At 41.2% G+C, this 18255-nt stretch overlaps 1 protein-coding gene across 11 annotated transcripts in view; it reads left to right on the top strand.

Annotated features, from left to right (window-relative positions):
* auts2a (activator of transcription and developmental regulator AUTS2 a) overlaps positions 1–18255 on the top strand; it is a 1206729-nt gene that overhangs the window by 1136630 nt on the left and 51844 nt on the right. For 8 of the 11 annotated variants that reach the window (XM_043718603.1, XM_043718594.1, XM_043718601.1 and 5 more), the window contains 3 exons: positions 2334–3021; positions 6787–7040; positions 15192–15427. In XM_043718603.1, coding sequence (XP_043574538.1) covers positions 2334–3021; positions 6787–7040; positions 15192–15427 — 1178 coding nt within the window. The remainder of the gene's footprint in view (positions 1–2333; positions 3022–6786; positions 7041–15191; positions 15428–18255) is intronic. The other 3 variants (XM_043718597.1, XM_043718600.1, XM_043718596.1) reach the window with 2 other exon arrangements.

The raw sequence follows: 18255 nt of genomic DNA on the forward strand, positions 1-18255 counted from the left end.
AGGGAGGGCACAGAATTCTGCACTACATTTTTGGACAAAGGATCCATGCTCAAATTTCAAAGGTTAACTTAAAAATGGATCTTGAAAATCAGACCATGTTTCAGATCAGAGAATGAAGAAGATTGTTTAGAATTGGCAGACTCAACATCAGATTCAAGCTATGATTGTTCAGTAGTGCAACTCAGCTTTTCTTCCACACAGTTGAGAAATACTTCAAACTGATAAGAATTGTGTCCTTTCCTCAGCTGCATTGGATGTTACATTGATATCATTGATACAAAGTTTTAATACCTGGAAGCTCAGTTCAGCAGGCCATCATGGAATATAAATTTGTTGTTGCTTATGATGCCAATATTTCATTTGTCTGTGGGAATCAGCAGGAGCATTGATTGGTTTAGTTTGTGCTCACATTTACTGACTGAATAAAAGCTTGCCTATGGAATAGTCTGACTGCTTGCCCGAATGTGATATTCCCATACTGGGCAACGACTGGGAAATGGTGTTTTGGAACCACAACATCACAGAACATGGGTCTTGGTCTGTAGACGTATATCTGCTGAGTGGTGAATTCTTCCGAGAACAGCACATGATAAGATGGGGGTAGAATCAAATGAGTAGCACCCCATGGGGCATAGTTAGTTAACGAGGTGAGTTTGGTAAGATACGGTGAGAAATCTCTCTGGGTCTTGTGGTGAAAAGCCTTCAAAATAAATCTATGCAGCTGCCACTTAGCCAGTAAAACATAAGATTCAGCCAGAGTATCAAATTGAAAAATGGAAATTTCTGACATTAATTTCTCCATTATCAGGACATTAATATTATTCATTAAATAAGTGTTCCTAATTAATTCAAGTGAAATCCGGATTTTTCTGATCAAAGTTGTTTGTATTAATATTTAAGTTCTTTATTGAATACATTGCCTGTATAGTATTTAGCTTTGAAACAACATTTCTGATTCTTATAGCATTGAGAGCTGTGTGAACAAACAAATGTAACTCAGGAGTATATCTCATTTGCAATAAAGGAGAAAAAAGCCTTCCTTGTAAAGCCATAAGCAACTTAGATGTTTCAGAGTTACTTTCTACTGAGGACAGGCACACATACGCGAACACACTTACCTGTTTATTAACTGTGGTGATTAATATCAGGGAGAACATTAAAAAATGAGATACAATGGAAGTGTAACATCTTCTGAAACACTGAGACATGAGCAATTAAGGTCAAGCTTGGTTCACTCGTTATCTACAAGTTTGACCATGGACTAAATTAGATTAGAGTAGATTCTCTATGGTACAGAAACAGGCCATTTGGACCAAAACGTCCACACCAATCCTCTGAAGAGTAACCCACCCAGACCCATTCCCCTATCCTAAATTTAGCCCTGACTAATGAACCCAACACTCTGGGACAATTTAGCATGGCCAATTCACCTAACCTACACATTTTTGGATCGCGGGAGGAAACTGGAGCACCCAGTGGAAACCCACGCAGACACGGGGAGAATGTGCAAGCTCCACACAGACAGGCGCCCGAGGCTGGAATCAAACCGAGTCCCTGGCACTGTGAGGCAGCAGTGCTAACCACTGAGCCACCATGCCCCCCAAGTTGTATAAGTGCAAATGAATAGCATTTCCTGTTCATTGTTCCAGTCTTTTTCTAGTTATTTATGTCAAGAAATTTAGTTTTGACCCGTTACAATGGCCACTCCTGGAAGCAAAGTTCATGTCCTTTATGTGCCTGTTTGTGGCCATTATGAAAAGAAATGAAGTGAAACAAACACTGCAAATATTGGAGAAGCACAAACGGATCTTGCAGCATCTGTGGAGAGAGAAACAGTTGATGTTTCTTCACAATCAAAATGTGGTGAGATTATTGAGTTGATTAGAGCATCCTTGTCACTTGCAACAAGTGAGGAGAATATATCTTTTTGAACTCCTCTGGAATTTGTATCCCTACATGTGGGCCAGCAGGTCTGAATTCAAGTCCCACCTGCTCCAGAGGTGTGTAATAACATCCCAGAACAGGCCGATTATCTTCTGAGAACTGTATCTGCTGTGACTCATAGAAATAATCTTCAGTAACTCTGGCTATACTTTGTGAGAGAAAATTAAACAAAAACAAATCATTTGTCTCAAAGTTGCCCTGACAGCAAAGGACCAGTTTTACAGATTCACCTATTTCATCCAAAGTTAGGTTTTAAAATTGTTATTTTAGTGAATTTTGATGTTTGATGGATCTAAGCTTCTGAGTAATGAAGGTCAGGTTGTATTAAAATCAACTGATTTGAAATTGCGAACTTCCATTTTAACCTATTATTTCTGTTCTCTCAACAGTTACTGACTTTAGTGTCAGCGCACTAACAACAAATGACAACCGAGAAGCAAAAGGACCAAATGTCCGCAAAATATCAGGGCTAGAACGAAGTCAAGAGAAAAGTCAAGAGGGCTGTAAAGACCAGCTGCTCCTGTTTGCTGTGGCTAAAGAGCCTGGTGCCAAGGCTCATCCTCCACACCAGACCCAGCCCCTGCCCCTACCCCTGCCCCAGACCCAGCCTCAACCACAAACCCAGCCCCCACCCCAGCCCCAACCCCAAACCCAACCCCAACTCCAGTCGCAATCCCAGTTGAAACATAGCTCTCCAGTCCCTGCGCAGACTCAGCTGCCACAGTTTCTGCCCCAGCAACAGTCAAAAGCTCTATCACAATCCCAGGGGCAAGGCCAACCACAATCCCAACCCTCATTTCCATCTCAACCTCAACCTGTGCCTCTACCCCAATCTGTACCTCTACCCCAACCTCAAGCTCAACCCATATCTCAGGCTCAAGCTCAAGCTCAAGCCCAGGTTCAGACTCCTCTGCACCAGCCTCAGCCACAGCCACCGCCTCAGCCACAGCTCCAGCCCCAGCCACCTTCTCCTGCACAGCCAGTTGTTCAAAGTCAGCTTCCATCTCGGCCTACATCGCGGAGCCTTCCACAATCCCTTTCTGTGTACAGCAGCAGCCTCAGTCTAAACAGTGTGAGGTGGGTATTTGGTGTATTCATAATCTCTGAGATACATGGATGAATTGAAATTTAATGCATGAACTCCAAGTCTAGGCACAGTTTGATTTTACAGGAGAGAGTTGTAACTGACCATCTCATATGGAGGTGACAATTTGTAACTTCACTCTTCGTGTGATAATTTGCCAAATTCCAATTTGGGTCTTGCACTTTAGAACATAGAACAATACAGCACAGAACAGACTCTTCGGCCCTTGATGTTGTACCGACCTGTGAGCTATTCTCAGCTCGTCTCCCTACACTATCCCAAAATCATCCATGTGCTTATCTAAGGATTGTTTAAATCTCCCTAATGTGGCTGAGTTGACTACATTAGCAGGTAGTGCATTCTATGCCTTTACCACTCTCTGCATAAAGAACCTGCCTCTGACATCTTCTTAAATCTATCACCCCTCAATTTGTAGTTATACTCCCTCATACACGCTGATGTATGTCATCATCCTAGGGAAAACACTTGCACTGTCTACCCTATCTAATCCTCTGATCATCTTGTATGTCTCTATCAAATCCCCTCTTAGCCGCCTTCTTGCCAATGAGAACAGGTTCAAGTCTCTCAGCCTTTCCTCACAAGACCTTCCCTCCAGACCAGGCAACATCCTGGTAAATCTCCTCTGCACCTTTTCCAATGCTTCACATCCTTCCCGAAATATGGGGACCAGAACTGTACACAATATTCCAAGTGAGGCCACACCAGTGCTTTGCATGGTTGCAGCATGATATTGGGGCTCCGGAATTCAATGCCTCTGCGAATGGAACCTAACACACTGTATGCCTCCTTAACAGCACTATCCACCTGGGTGGCAACTTTCAGGGAGCTATGTACATGGACTCCAAGATCCCTCTGCACATCCATACTACCAAGAATCTTTCCATTGACCCAGTACTCTGCCTTCCTGTTATTCTACCCAAAGTGCATCACCTCACATTTAGCTACATTGAACTCCACTTGCCACCTCTCAGCGCATTTCTGCAGTTTATCAAAATCCCTCTGCAGCCTGTAACATTCTTCCACACAGTCCACTACTCCACCGACTTTAGTGTCGTCTGCAAATTTACTAATCCATCCACCTATGCCTGCGTCTAAGTCAATAATAAAAATGACAAACTGCAGTGGTCCCAAAACAGATCCTTGTGGCACACCACTAGTAACTGGACTCCAGGCTGAGTATTTTCCATCAACCACCACTCGCTGCCTTCTTTCAGAAAGCCAGTTTCTAATCCAAACTGCTAAATTACCCTCAAATCCATGCCTCTATATTTTCTCCAACAGCCTACCATGTGGAACCTTATCAAAGGCTTTGCTGAAGTCCATATATACCACGTCAACTGCCCTACCCTCATCTACATGCTTGGTCACTGTCTCAAAAAACTCAGTGAGGTTTGTGAGACACGACCTGCCCTTGACAAAACCATGTTGACTATCTGAAATCAAATTGTTGTTTGATAGATTATTATAAATCTTATCTCTTATAATCCTTTCCAAAACCTTTCCTACAACAGAAGTAAGGCCCACTGGTCTATAATTACCTGGGTCATCTCTACTGACTTTCTTGAACAAGGGCACAACATTTGCAATCCTCCAGTCCTCTGGTACTAAACCTGTAGACAATGACGACTCAAATATCAAAGCCAAAGGCTCTGCTATCTCCTCCCTAGCTTCCCAGAGAATCCTTGGATAAATCCCATCCGGCCTAGGGGACTTGTCTACTTTCTGTCCTTCAAGAATTGATAACACCTGTTCATAACTAACCTCGATCCTTTCTAGTCTAATATCTCGTACCTCATTCTTCTCCTCTACAATATTCTCCTTTTCCTGAATGAAAAACGATGAGAAATGTTCGTTCAGCACCTCTCCGATCTCCACAGGGTCCATACTCAACTTCCCACTTCTGTCTTTGACTGACCCTATTCCTACCCTAGTCATCCTTTTATTCCTCACCCTAGTCATCCTTTTATTCCTCACATACCTATAGAAAGCTTTAGGGTTCTCCTTTATTCTATTGTTAAAGACTGCTCATGTCCTCTCTTTACTCTTCTTAACTCTCTCTTTAAATCCTTCCTAGCTGATCTGTAACACTCCATTGCCTCATCTGAACCATCTTGCCTCATTAACACATAAGCCTTCTTCTTCATAACAAGAGATGCAATTTCTGTTGTAAACCACGGTTCCCTTACCTTATCACTTCCTCCCTGCCTGCCAGGGACATACCTATCAAGGACACGCAATATCTGTTCCTTAAACCAGCTCCACATTTCCATTGTCTGCATCCCCTGCATTTTGCTACCCCATTCTATGCATCCTAATTCCTGCCTAATCGCATTATAATTGTCCTTGCCCCATCGATAACTCTTGACCTGTGACATGTATGTATCCCTTTCCATCGCTAAACTAAACATAACTGAATTATGGTCACCTACAACTAAATCAAACACCTGGCCTGGTTCATTACTAAACACCAGTTCCGATGTGGTCTCCCCTCTTGTCCGCCCTTTGACGTACTGTGTCAGGAAACCATCCTGTACACATTGGATAAAAGCTGATCCATCCAACGTACTAGAGTTATAGCATTTCCAGTCAATGTTGGGGAAGTTAAAGTCCCCCATAATGACCACCTTGTTCCTTTCACTCCTACCCAGAATAATTTTGCTAATCCTCTCTTCCATCTCCCTGGAACTCTGCAGAAGCCTATAAAAAGCTCCAAGCAGTGTGACTTCTCCTCTCCTGTTTCTAACCTCAGCCCACACTACCTCAGTAGACAAGTCCTCATCAAAAGTTCTCTCAGCCACCGTTATACTATCCTTGACTAACAAGGCCACGCCTCCCCCTCTTTTACCGCCTTGCCTGTTCTTAATGAAAGATCTAAACCCTGGAACCTGCAACATCCATTCCTCCCCCTACTCTATCCATGTCTCCAAAATGGCCACAACATCAAAGTCCCAGGTACCTATCCATGCTGCAAGCCCACCTACCTTATTTCAGATACTTCTGGCGTTGAAGTAGACACACTTCAAACCACTTTACTGTCTGCCAGCACATTCCTGTGACCCTGAAATCCTGTCCCTGTCCTTCCTACTCTCATCCTCCTTTGCACTGCAACTACACTTCCAGTGCTAGTTTGTTAGATGCGATATCAAACTTGACATTATTTCTTTCAGTTTTGCCTGCTCTTCTCCTGACTCATAGAGTGTGGTTTCAAGAGGTCAATTTATATTTGTTGCTTATTAGCCGATTGATGAAGCCATCAATGAAAGGCATTACAATCAAACTTGACCAGACATCCACATGCTTTCCAATAGGTATGAATGGTTAGAAATCAGGCGTGGGAAATGTGGTTGAGATGACTAAATTGGTAGAGCATGTTGATTTGAACTTGGGCTCTCTTGAAATCACCAATTGTCTATTGTGTATGTCAGTCTGCAAGACCATGGACATGTCCTTCATAAATCACTTCTGTTGTGACAACAGCTCCGTTTGAAAAGTAACTTGTGATTCCAATGCTAATTCAAGAATTTTGCTTAATTATTTAAATGTAGTTGATTCATAGATGATAGAATTGAGACAGAATCAACCCACATTTGTGTCTCTAAAAGCCACAGACATGAATAAAAGAACAATATCAATAAATTGTAAATGAGTTTACATGTGTTTGCCAGTATTCAGTATAAATAGTTTATGAAGCCTCTTTATGAATCTCATTGTTTTGTTTTTCCCTCTCTCTTTCTCAGCAGCAGCAGAAGCAGCACTCCAGTCAAACCTCAAGCTCCTGCAGCACACATCTCTCACCATCCTTCCACTCCAAGTTTTTCTTTGGCACTAGCAGCCCACAACACTTCGCATACTTTTACACCTAGTTTGCAGCCTGCAAATCATTCGCATCATCCCACTATGTTTGCCCCCCATTCAGCTCTACCACCACCACCTCCGCTGACGTCAAGTGCACTTCAGGTTCCAGGGCACCCTGCTGGTGCTGGCTATTCAGGTGAGTGACACACTTTCCAGCAAATCCACTTCCAATAAGTTGATATATTAGTGCCAGGAATGGTGTTCCATTTATCCCATTCCTGTCATTGCCATCCAATAACTTCAAAACAAAGGAACAAAGAAGTAAAAATCCACCTGATTATGAGCTCCTACAAGCTCGTGTTAAGTTTGGTGTGTAGATATAGGGCAGCAATATCCTTACTGTATAAATTTGCCGTATCTTTGCAAGCATAACTAATCTCTCTCCCTGATTAATTGTTTGTATGAATCTCATTGGCTGCTTGTTCTAGTTTCTTCTGCAGTTAGTTCAGATAAAATAGAAGTTAGGCTGCATTCATCAGTTGGAAAATGTTCACACAATTCAATGTGCATGTAAGCTTGAAAAGTTCCAAAAGTGCAATGTTTGTGAAATAAATGGCACATGTCAGTACCACAACTCTTTCAGATGATTTTAAATGAGCTCAGTATTTAAAGTCATCTAGAGGATATCTTCGACTTACTTGGTACATAAAACCTAAGTTTTATGAAGGCTGATGATAACTGCACACCAACGTTGCTTATAGTTGTCCCATTTACTATGTTGTATGTCTAAATAGAAATGGTAGAAAAGGCAACAGGAATTCTGTGACTGCCAAGATTAAGCAGCCTAGGGGCACTTCATCAGTGCTTCCTTAAATCTTTCTTCCAGTTGGCAAAAGGAAGTTGTAATGATTTCAATGCAACAAAATCGAGGGTGTTCTGTAAACTGCTTTGAATTTCAACTCTGGAGGGGAATTATAAAGAGTAAGTAGTCTTGCTTTTAAGGTGGAATTGAGCAGAAATATTTTCTTTGAGAGGTTGGTTAAGGTGTGGAATTCTCAGCAATGAAAGCAGTGGAGACAGGGTCATTGAAGTCATCCAAAGCTAAATTAGTCAGATTTTTGTTGTATCATATCATTTTGATGGAGGGAAGGGTCATAAGGGGCAGATAGGAAAGTGCAGTTGAGACCACTAACAGATTAGCCATGATTTTATTGACTGACAGAACAGGTTCAAAGGACTGAATGGTCTAAGGAGCACAAATCTTAGACAGGGTGGTTAAGGAGATGTTTAGCAATACTTATCTTCATTGCTCAGACCATTGAGTATAGGAGTTGGAATGTCCTGTTGAGGTTGCAGAGGACATTAGTGAGGACACTATTGAAGTATTGTGTCCAATTCAGGCCGTTCTGCTTTGCAAAGATATCATTAAATTGAAAAGGGTGTGGGAAAGATTGACAAGGATGTTACTAGAATTGGAGGATTTCAGTTATAAGGTGAGGTTGGATAGGCTTAGATTTTTTCATTGGAGTTTAAGGGTTGAGGGGTGACCTTATATATGTTTATAAAATTATGAGGCACATTGATATGGTGAATTGCAAAGATCTTTTCCCTAGCATGGGTGGGTTTAAAACTAGGTAGCATATTTTTAAAGGTGACAGCAGACAGATTTAGTCATAGAGTCATACAGATGTACAGCACGGAAACAGCCCCTTTGGTCCAAATCATCCATGCCGACCAGATAGTCTAACCTAATCTAGTTCCATTTGCTAGCACTTGGTTCATATCCCTCTAAACACTGCCTATTCATGTAACTATCCAGATGCCTTTTAAATGCTGTAATTGTACCAGCCTCCACCATTTCCTCTGGCAACTCATTCCATGCATGCACCACTGTCTGTGTGAAAACGTTGTCCCTTAAGTCCCTCTTATATCTTTCCCCTCTCATCCTGAACCTGTATCCTCTCATCTGGACTCCCCCCACCCCAGGGAAAATACCTTGTCTATTTCTCCTATCCATGCTCCTCATGGTTTTATAAGGTCACCCTTCAGCCTCCGACACTCCAGGGAAAACAGCACTAGCCTATTCAGCCTCTCCCCCATAGCTCAAGTACTCCAACCCTGGCAAAAAAAGAGACTTGAGGGGCAACCTTTTCAGACACACAGGATGGTTTGTATGAACTGCCAAAGGAAGTGATAAATGCAGGTACAGTTATAATGTACAGATATGTTTGGACAGATATATGAATAGGAAAGGTTTAGAGAGGGATGGGACAGATACAGGCAAGTGGGCCGAGATAAGTTTGTGAAATTTGGTCAGCATGGATGAATTGGACTGAAGGGTCTCTTTCCATGCTCTAGGTACAGGAAACCACTTGTAGAAGGTTGAGGATTTGATTTATTCTCAGATTGTGGAAAGCAGGAGAAGTTATTCCCAGGATCCCCAAATCTGTGTGCTTGCCACCCTGATACCCAGAATATAGCAGAAAGTTGTGTCCAATGATTCTGCTTGAAGAAGCAATATTTTCCTTTTCCAATCCACTTGCGTATTTATAGGCTTGGTAGTTTTGGATGCATTTCTCCCTCACTAGTGGTCACAAATTTTCCCAGTCCCAGTGTGGTGAGATTAGGGAAGAAGCATCTGGGGAAGTAGTAGGAAGACAGGCTGACAGCAAATCAACTGCCCAATACAAGGTGGCCAACTTGCAGTTTGCATATTTGAGGCCCCGGGTTAGTGGTCAGTCTGAGTGCTGGTTGCTTTTTTGCCAACTGGTGGATTGGTCTCCCTCATTCAGTGGCAATCCAGTGACAGTTGGAGCTCCAATACTCTAAAGTGGCCACCAGCAACAAAGGCTGTAACTGTGGCCCAGACACTGCTGCTGGATGGGGGAAAATTCTTCTCTGTTTCACGTGTTGAGCCTGCTTGGTCCCTCATAAATATGTAATTGTTATTATGTCTGCAAGAGTGCCTCCATTTTGATGTCTGGATCTTGTGATTTATATATATGAGGAATGACAACCGCAACAAATCTTTGGGTTCATATATTATCTCCAATATAGAAACATCCCTCAAGACTTTTCACAGAGGTATAATCAGAATTAACGGATGCTAAGCAAGTGGTCAAACACTTGGTCAAAGCGGTGATTATTAGAGAAGATTGTAAAGGACAATAGTTTCTGACAGGGAACCGAAGTGGCTAAGGGCTTTGATCTTTCAATCTGACCCTGAGAATAGTTGTGTTTAATCCAAGACTAGTCATTAGTCAAGCAGACTAACAGTGCAGACATCAGAAAAATCATCAAATGCAATAGGGAGTTGGAGCTCAATGTCCACAGGTTTACAAGTGGAAGCTGACCTCATATCTACTTTTGATAATGCCAAGGACCAGCATGTCTATAATGAAGAGATGGGGCCGAGGGTATTGCCTGTGGGCGACTGGAGAGTTAAAAATGCACAGAGCAGAAGATCTGGAAATGGACTGCACAAGTAAGAGTGGAATTGAGTTGAGGCAGTCTTGCTGAATTGAACAACGGCAGAGTGGCTTTGGAGAAGGATTGTCACAGATTGAAGAAAATACATGCTTTGGCTCCATTCACAAAGGACGTCTTTTGCAACTTTGGGTGAGGACCTATGGCAGAGTAGGTTGGAAAGATTTTAATTTGGAGTTGCATGAATTGTGGGCAGTAATTTGGGGGATAATAAGTGGGTTCAAAAACTTTGGAGTAGAAAGGGAGTATGAGAAGGAGCAGTGGCACAGAGACAGCAGTAGAGGTAGTTTTTTTAAAAATTCCATGACAGATAGTAGCTTTGAAAAGGAGGGGGTGATAATTGTCGGGAACTAGAATAAAGAGCATTTGGGTGCTGGATGATTGAGTTCAAGGAAAAGAAGGGGAGTCTTGTCAACAAGGTGAGTTCAGACATGGCAGAAAAAAAACTAGATGATAAAGTGAACCAAGATCTGAGTTCAGAGCTAATATAGCAGGGAGCCTAGATGAGCGATTTGGCTTTGTGGTCAAGGGGAAGAGGGTTGCCAACTGAGAAGATGGCATTTAAGTTGGTGTGTAAAAGAGTGTGAGCCACCCATATGCATGTTCTTGAGGGTGAAGGTTTAGAGTCACGGGGGATGGGATTTCAGTGAGATAATAGTGAGAAGAGAAACTGTGCAGTATTTTTGGCTTCCATAATGACCCTGGAGTAGTAAATGGTGTTGATAGAGGACAATGTATGTTAGCACTTGATCTGATCCAGCCAAATGTGGTAATGGTAGAACCTACACAAGTTGTACAGACCACTGCTCAAGTCTGCACCCAAGTCAACAATTATCAGTCATAGAATAAGCCCAGACCTGAAGCTGAAACCAGAAGAAGGTTTAAACTGTGTCTTGGAGGGCACAGGAAACAAAGGCTGCAGATCTTTTGATTCTTCGAATTGTTAACTGCAATTGTATAAGTGGATTCTGTCAATACCTTGTCAAGGGATATGTTAAAATATCATTCCTGCTGAAGCTGTGGTGAAAGTTGACCTTTTCTATTACCTCATAGCGTTGTTTGTGTAAAATGATTCTTTTTTGTCGAGCACTGGTTGGTGATATCCAGGTCTAGCTTTGTCCTGATCTGCTTACCTCACAATTTCATCCAGGACTGCAACACCCGATCATTTATGTTTAATAGCATCATTTTCTACTTTTAGATCTAAGTTACGTTTTGGGAATTTTTAGCTTGATAATTACCAGAAATGGAATCTGAGGTGCAGTAGTATGCACATCTGCATTTTCAATTATTTCATTATCCTACAATTTTTTCAACCTTATTTTTTTCCATAGATGAAATAGTACCTTGGGCTGATACCAAACAGTTTGAATTTCATGTCTTTCAACATATCTAAGCTGACAAATACCAGAGAGCATTCATTGTAAGTGGTAGGCTGTGTTATTAATAAATTGCTGCTGCGTACTTTTAAAGATAGACCTCTGAGTTGTATTACACTAGTGAAGACAGCTGGACTGTTTTTTTTTGCCCATCCTTCATTGCCTGTAAACTAAGTGGATTGCGAAGCCATTTTGCTGTCATTGTAGTATTGTAGCATTGTAGGCAAAACAATACATGGTTGCTAGATTTCCTTTCCCAAACAACATTAGGGAACCAGATGGATACTTATGACAAATGAAAATGCTACCATTAGACTAGTTTCTCATTCAAAATATTTTTTTACTCCGAATTTTATACTTTGCCTCATTGTAGGATACAATTCCATGTCCTGAGAACATTATCTTGGGTATCTGAATCAATACTTGAGAGAGTAGTGCAGGAAAAGCACAGCAGGTCAGGCAGCATCCGCGGATCAGGATAATCGACGTTTCAGGCATTCCTGATGAAGGGCTTATGCCTGAAATGTTGATTCTCCTGCTCTTCGGATGCTGCCTGACCTGCTGTGCTTTTCCAGCACCACACTCTTGACTCTGAGCTCCAGCATCTGCAGTCCTTGCTTTCTCCTAGCCCACTGTATCACCACCTCTGCAAATACAATATGACATAAGCTGAGACTATTTGTTTGCTTGATTCATTGTGAGTGAGAAACTTACCAGTAGAACATGTGTCTTTCTGCCAATCAGAAATAATTGCATTTTATTTTACTCGTGTAAGATGTGAGTGGAGCTGGCCAAGCCAGTATTTACTACCCAATCTTGATTGCATTCACAAAGGTGAGTGGTGTAGATGCTATTTGGGACAGAATTTCAAACATTTGACCCAGTGATGGTGATGGAGCAGAATTCAGTTCCAAGTCAGAGAGCTGTGTGAGGAAAATTTGCAGTTGTTAGGTTCCTGTGCATCTGCTACACTTGTTCTTGTTATTGAGACCACAGGTTTAGGAGTTGCTTTTGAAAGAGCCTTGCCAAGTTGCTATGAAACACCTGGTGGATGGTACACAGTGATGTCACTATTTGCTGGTAGTGGATAGAATAAATGTTTAAGGTGGTGGATGACATGTTAATTTGATCTGAATTATGTTGAGCTTCTTGACTATTGCTGAACAAAGACACATTTCTCTGGAAACGTTTTGTCTTGCACACAACAGGACAGTTCACAAGAGGTGTCAAAGTGCAAGAAAGCAACATTTATACTATATGAGAGCAGATTGCTGATTGGTTGGCCAGCAGACTCTGATTGGTAGAATATTTGTCTCAGAGAATGCACCAGTTAATAATGAATGAGAGTTAACCACCAAGCTTTGTTTAAATTTTAAACCAGGCAGGTGATTGGTCAATCCATTGTCCTGATCAATGAGCCAGCGAACAGCTGTAATCTATGTTGTGTAATTGAAATAGGCACAGTATGTGTACATATAAATAAACACATTATTGACCATGCCCAACCAGCCCGTGTTTGAAAAACTCAGTAAAGCTTCCAACATTGTTTGTGATTTTGCAATTGGACAACATTTGCTACATTCGTGTGTGTGTTTGTGTCTGTAGAATTACACTGACAAACAATTTTGGTTTGTCACTTGGGCTTGAGGTTTCATGCACTTGCATGTACTGGAAGTCATGTACGTTAATGCACAAGTTGCTGGTCCTTGCAGACAAATCGAACATAAGATCAGAAAAATGTGGAATTTCCCATTATGACAAGAAAAATAGAAAATAAGCATATTATCAAAGCAGTGAGAGATTGCAGAGCTCTGACACATGGAGGGATCACATAGAGGGATCACATAGAGGTTTCATGGTGCATGAATCACAAGATCATACAGGTGCAACAAGTAATAAGAAATGCAAATAGAATATTATAACTTATTGCAATGAGAACTGAATTTGGAAGTGAGGAGGTCATGTTTCAGTTAAACAAGGCTTTGGTGAAACCATTTCCCTGGCTATTGTATGTAGTTTTGGTATCCTTATTGAAGAAGAGGTGTAAATCTGTTGGATGATTTCAGGGAAAGATTGTTCAATGAGTTCATGGAATGAGTGGGTTGTCGAATAAGAAGGGGTTGGAAAGGCTATACTTCTATCGACGAGAGTTTAGAAGTGTAAAAGGTGACTGGATTGAAACAAACAACATCCTGAGGGGTCTTGACAGGGTATATGTGGAAAAGATGTTTATTCTTGATGGAGCATGTAGAACCTTTTAAAAATAGGCCCAGTTAAGACAGAGATAAGAAGAAATTGTTTCTTGTAGAGGGTCATGGGTCTTCGCAACTCTCTTTCACAAAAGGTGATGGAATTAGAGTCTGTGAGTGATCTTGAGAAAGAGATGGATAGATGTTTGGGCAACAGTGATGTGAACATTTATCAGAAATCAACAAGAATGTCGAGGAATCAGATCAACTAAAATCTTATTGAATGGTACAGTAGCTAGAGACTGTTGGTCTTATCTTGCTCGAAGTTTGTATGTTTATACATGACATTTTGCTGCTCACCGATGTGTGTGAAAAAAGCATTGACTCTTACACTCTTGTGCCTTTTAAACTCATCTATTGTTGCAAATTTCTTAGTAGAATAATGATCGGTTAGGTATTTTTAAGCCATGTTAGAGCCTGGACCATTTCCAGGCAGCTTGTCATCGTATCACGCAAAGCTTCTTCATATATTGTGGATGTGGCATCATATTAACAGGACCCAAGTTTTGCTAAAGAGCAGTAATCTAAGGTTTGGCAGATCTGCTGGTGCAGCATAGGATTAAGTAGATTCCTGGAGTCTGTCAGATGCGAAGTGAGAAGAAGGAAATGGACTTGACAAAGCTCTGATGTACTGATTTTGGGAATGGAACTTTTATCCATTACCAGCACCAGTCTTCAATCTGTCTGGTATCCAAACCTTTGGCGTTTTGTGATTTGGTTCCTGGAACTATGTGTTTTAGTATATTTTAACCTAATGTGGACAGTGGGAATAGGAGTCAGACACTGTACAACCAGCCACTATATAGCACACCAGGTTTTACATTTTAACTGTGATGGCAAAATGTTTATGTAAGATTTTTCCATTCTCAAATGTTGATGTACTACATCCTGAAATAACTGTTTACATTGGAGGTTTTATTAGATAAGTTGTCACAAAAAGTGTTCCAAAAAGAGGTGCAAGTCATTTGAATGATGCATAAAATATGTCTGGACATTTTCACTCCCTTATATCTGATGCTGTACACAATATGTATGCACAATTTTGAGTTTTATTCATGCCTTCTTTGTGAAGTTCTGAGATTTTCTTTACAAATGGTTTGCTGAGTCTCATCACTTCATTACCTTAACTGAATTATAATGATTGCACTGTAATATGAAACTTCCATCTGTTCTGTTTATTGTATAATGTGGCATTTGAGCAGACTCTTCACAATGTTTATCTGTCTCCTGCAGAACAAGAACTTCTGCGGCAAGAGCTGAACACTCGATTTCTGGCCTCTCAAAGTGCTGACCGAGGGGCGTCGTTGGGGCCACCTCCGTACATGCGAGCGGAGTTCCACCAACATCAACACCAGCATACCCATCAGCACACTCATCAGCACACGTTTGCCCCGTTCCCGCACACCATTCCACCAACGGCCATTATGCCAACTCCTGCACCACCCATGGTGCGTACCCAAGGCAGAAATGTGAGGATAAGTAGAGCACAAGCAACCTTTTACCCCGTATATCACCAGTAGTCTGATCCGCATGACCAGCATATAACTGTGTATTGTCAGCTGATTCAAAACTGTTTGCGCCAACTATGTGGTATGCAATTATTGCTCAGACTGGATAATTGAGCCTGAAATACTTAGTTTTCTTCGTGTTAGAGCAATTAATAATGAGTTTAATTCCCAGTTTTCCTCAACTATATTGACCGTTGTGAACTTAAGACTGAGGGGTAATTATTTGACTGTACATCTGGCAGGAGGCCTGAGGTGTTCCTGGTGCATGATGGGAATTTGGACATTGCTAACAATTTTCTGAGTCTTGGTTTTAAATTATAGAAAAGAATCAAGCGTCCAGTTTTCAGTATGCGCTTCTAACGGGATGGAACTGTTGTCTCATATTTCTGAGCTGTAAACCAGAAACCAATTATGCAGAAAAAGAAAACCTCTGAATGGTTGATAAGCAGTCCAAACCTATTTTGTCCGGTTTCAATAATATATCCTCAGTATTGTATTGGTAGCAACTTTTCCATAGTAACAGCTACTTGCTGCCATAAACTGTTACCACTGTTTGCACCTTAAGTTTCTCTGCAAGACAGCACAGGGTTTTCGATAAAATCTTAGAAAATCATGGAAGCTGGAGAAGGCCATTGTACCTGCTCTGCCACCTGATCATGGCTGATTTTCAATCTCAATGCTAGATCTCTGCTCTCGCCCCATACACGTTGATGTATTTAGCCTCTAGAAATCTATTTCTTTCTTAAATATATTCAGCGATCCAGCCTCTACAGGCTTCTGTGGTTGGTAATTCTATAGGTTCACGTGTGTGATGACGTTTTTCCTCAGTTCAGTGCGACATGACTTATCATGTAACCTGGGACCATGATCCCTTGTTCTGGATCCGTGGCCAGGGGAAACATCATTCCTGCATCCAGTCCATCTATTCCTATCAGAATTTAATCCATTTCAATTAGATCCCTTCTCATTCTTCTAATCTCCAGTGGACTCTGTCTTTTCTCATTTGACAAACCTGCCATTCCTAGAAATTAGTCTAATTAACTTTCACACCCTCTTCCTATGGCAAGTATGTCTTTTCTTAGGTAATGCGATCCAAACTATACACACTATTCCAGATGTGATCAGTGAGCTTTGTACATGGGAAATCATGTCTCATGAACTTGATTGAGTTTTTTGAAAAAGTAACAAAGAGGATTGATGAGGGCAGAGTGGTGGACGTGATCTATATGGACTTCAGTAAGACTTCGACAAGGTTCCCCATGGGACACTGGTTAGCAAGGTCAAATCCCATGGAATACAGGGAGAACTAGCCATTTGGATACAGGCTGGCTTGAAGGCAGAAGACAGAGGGTGTTGGTGGTGGTGTGTTGTTTTTCAGACTGGAGGCCCAGAGTGCCAGAAGGATCGGTGTTTGTCCATTACTTCTCGTTATTTATGTAAACGATTTAGATGGGAGCATAAGAGGTATAGTTAGTAAGTTTGCAAATGACACCAACATTTGAGGTGTAGTGGACAGTGAAGAAGGTTACCTCAGATTATAACGGGATCTTGATCAGATGGGCCAATGGGCTGTGGAGTGACAGATGGATTTTAATTTAGATAAGTGTGAGGTGCTGCATTTTGGGAAAGCAAACTCTAGCAGGACTTATACATTTTATGGTAATGTCTTGGGGAGAATAGCAGTGATCATGAAGAACTCTGTAATGTTAATGTTCTTACCCACTGAACTGAAAAGGATTGAAGAGTTCAAGGCACCTATGCAAGAGTTGGTGTAATTCTAAAATGAAGGACCCTGATTGTGCCTATCTTGGGTTATATTTTCACTTTTGGATTAGGTGTGTATTTGTTGGTGGAGCAGTGTCATTCATAGAAACTGCGATTTGGAACAATGTTTCAAAGTGAACATTAGATTGTGCCCGTTCTTTGACTGAATAAGGCCAGTTCTCAGCCAGGCTAGACATGAAGTGATGTAGTTGAGGTGGTGAGGAAAAGCACAAGAAGCTCCAGACAGCTCACCTTGGACCACCTGGAGGAATGTGTGACTGAAAATCATGGGTTTTCAGTTCTGAAAAACAGTCATATCAGACTTGAAACATTAACTCTGTTTCTGTCTCCACAGATGCTGCGAGAACTGTTGAGTTCCTCCAGCATTCTCTGTGTTTGATTCAGATTTCCAGCATCTGCAGTGTTTTGCCTCTATTATAGTATTCAAGAATATATTTTAAGTGGAAAGCCAGAGGAGAGGGATAAAATGGAGCTGAGGTAATTTAGAGCAACAGTAAGTTTCTGTGAACTATTTTTGTTTATTATTTTATGCAAAGCACCATGAACATAGCTGTGTAGAAGATTGAAGTTCAGTCCATAACAATGTCAGCTTGGTGGCTTCCATGAATGACAGTACTCTACCAATAAATACACAAATAATTTCAGAATTGAAATATAATCCTAGTATAAGTCTGTAATAATAAAAGTCCTTTATTTTAAAATTACACTAATTCATCCATTCTTCTGTAGGTGCCTTGAACTTTCCAGTTAGATGGGTAACATGATTAACACTTGTATATCTGAGTTAGAAAGTTATGCATTCAAGACAAAAATGCAGGATTGAATATTTAATCTAGGCCACAGTAGGGAGGGAACATTTTATTTCTAGAACATGCCGTCTTTCAAACAGTGAATTAACGTGAAGCTTCATCTACTTATTCAAGGATGATGGCAAGTTTTCCTATTTCCCTAGCCAACATCATCAAAAACAGATTAACTCATCACTTCACTCAATGCTGGACCTT

This window comes from Chiloscyllium plagiosum, chromosome 28 (assembly GCF_004010195.1).
Source record: "Chiloscyllium plagiosum isolate BGI_BamShark_2017 chromosome 28, ASM401019v2, whole genome shotgun sequence".
NCBI lineage: Eukaryota > Metazoa > Chordata > Chondrichthyes > Orectolobiformes > Hemiscylliidae > Chiloscyllium > Chiloscyllium plagiosum.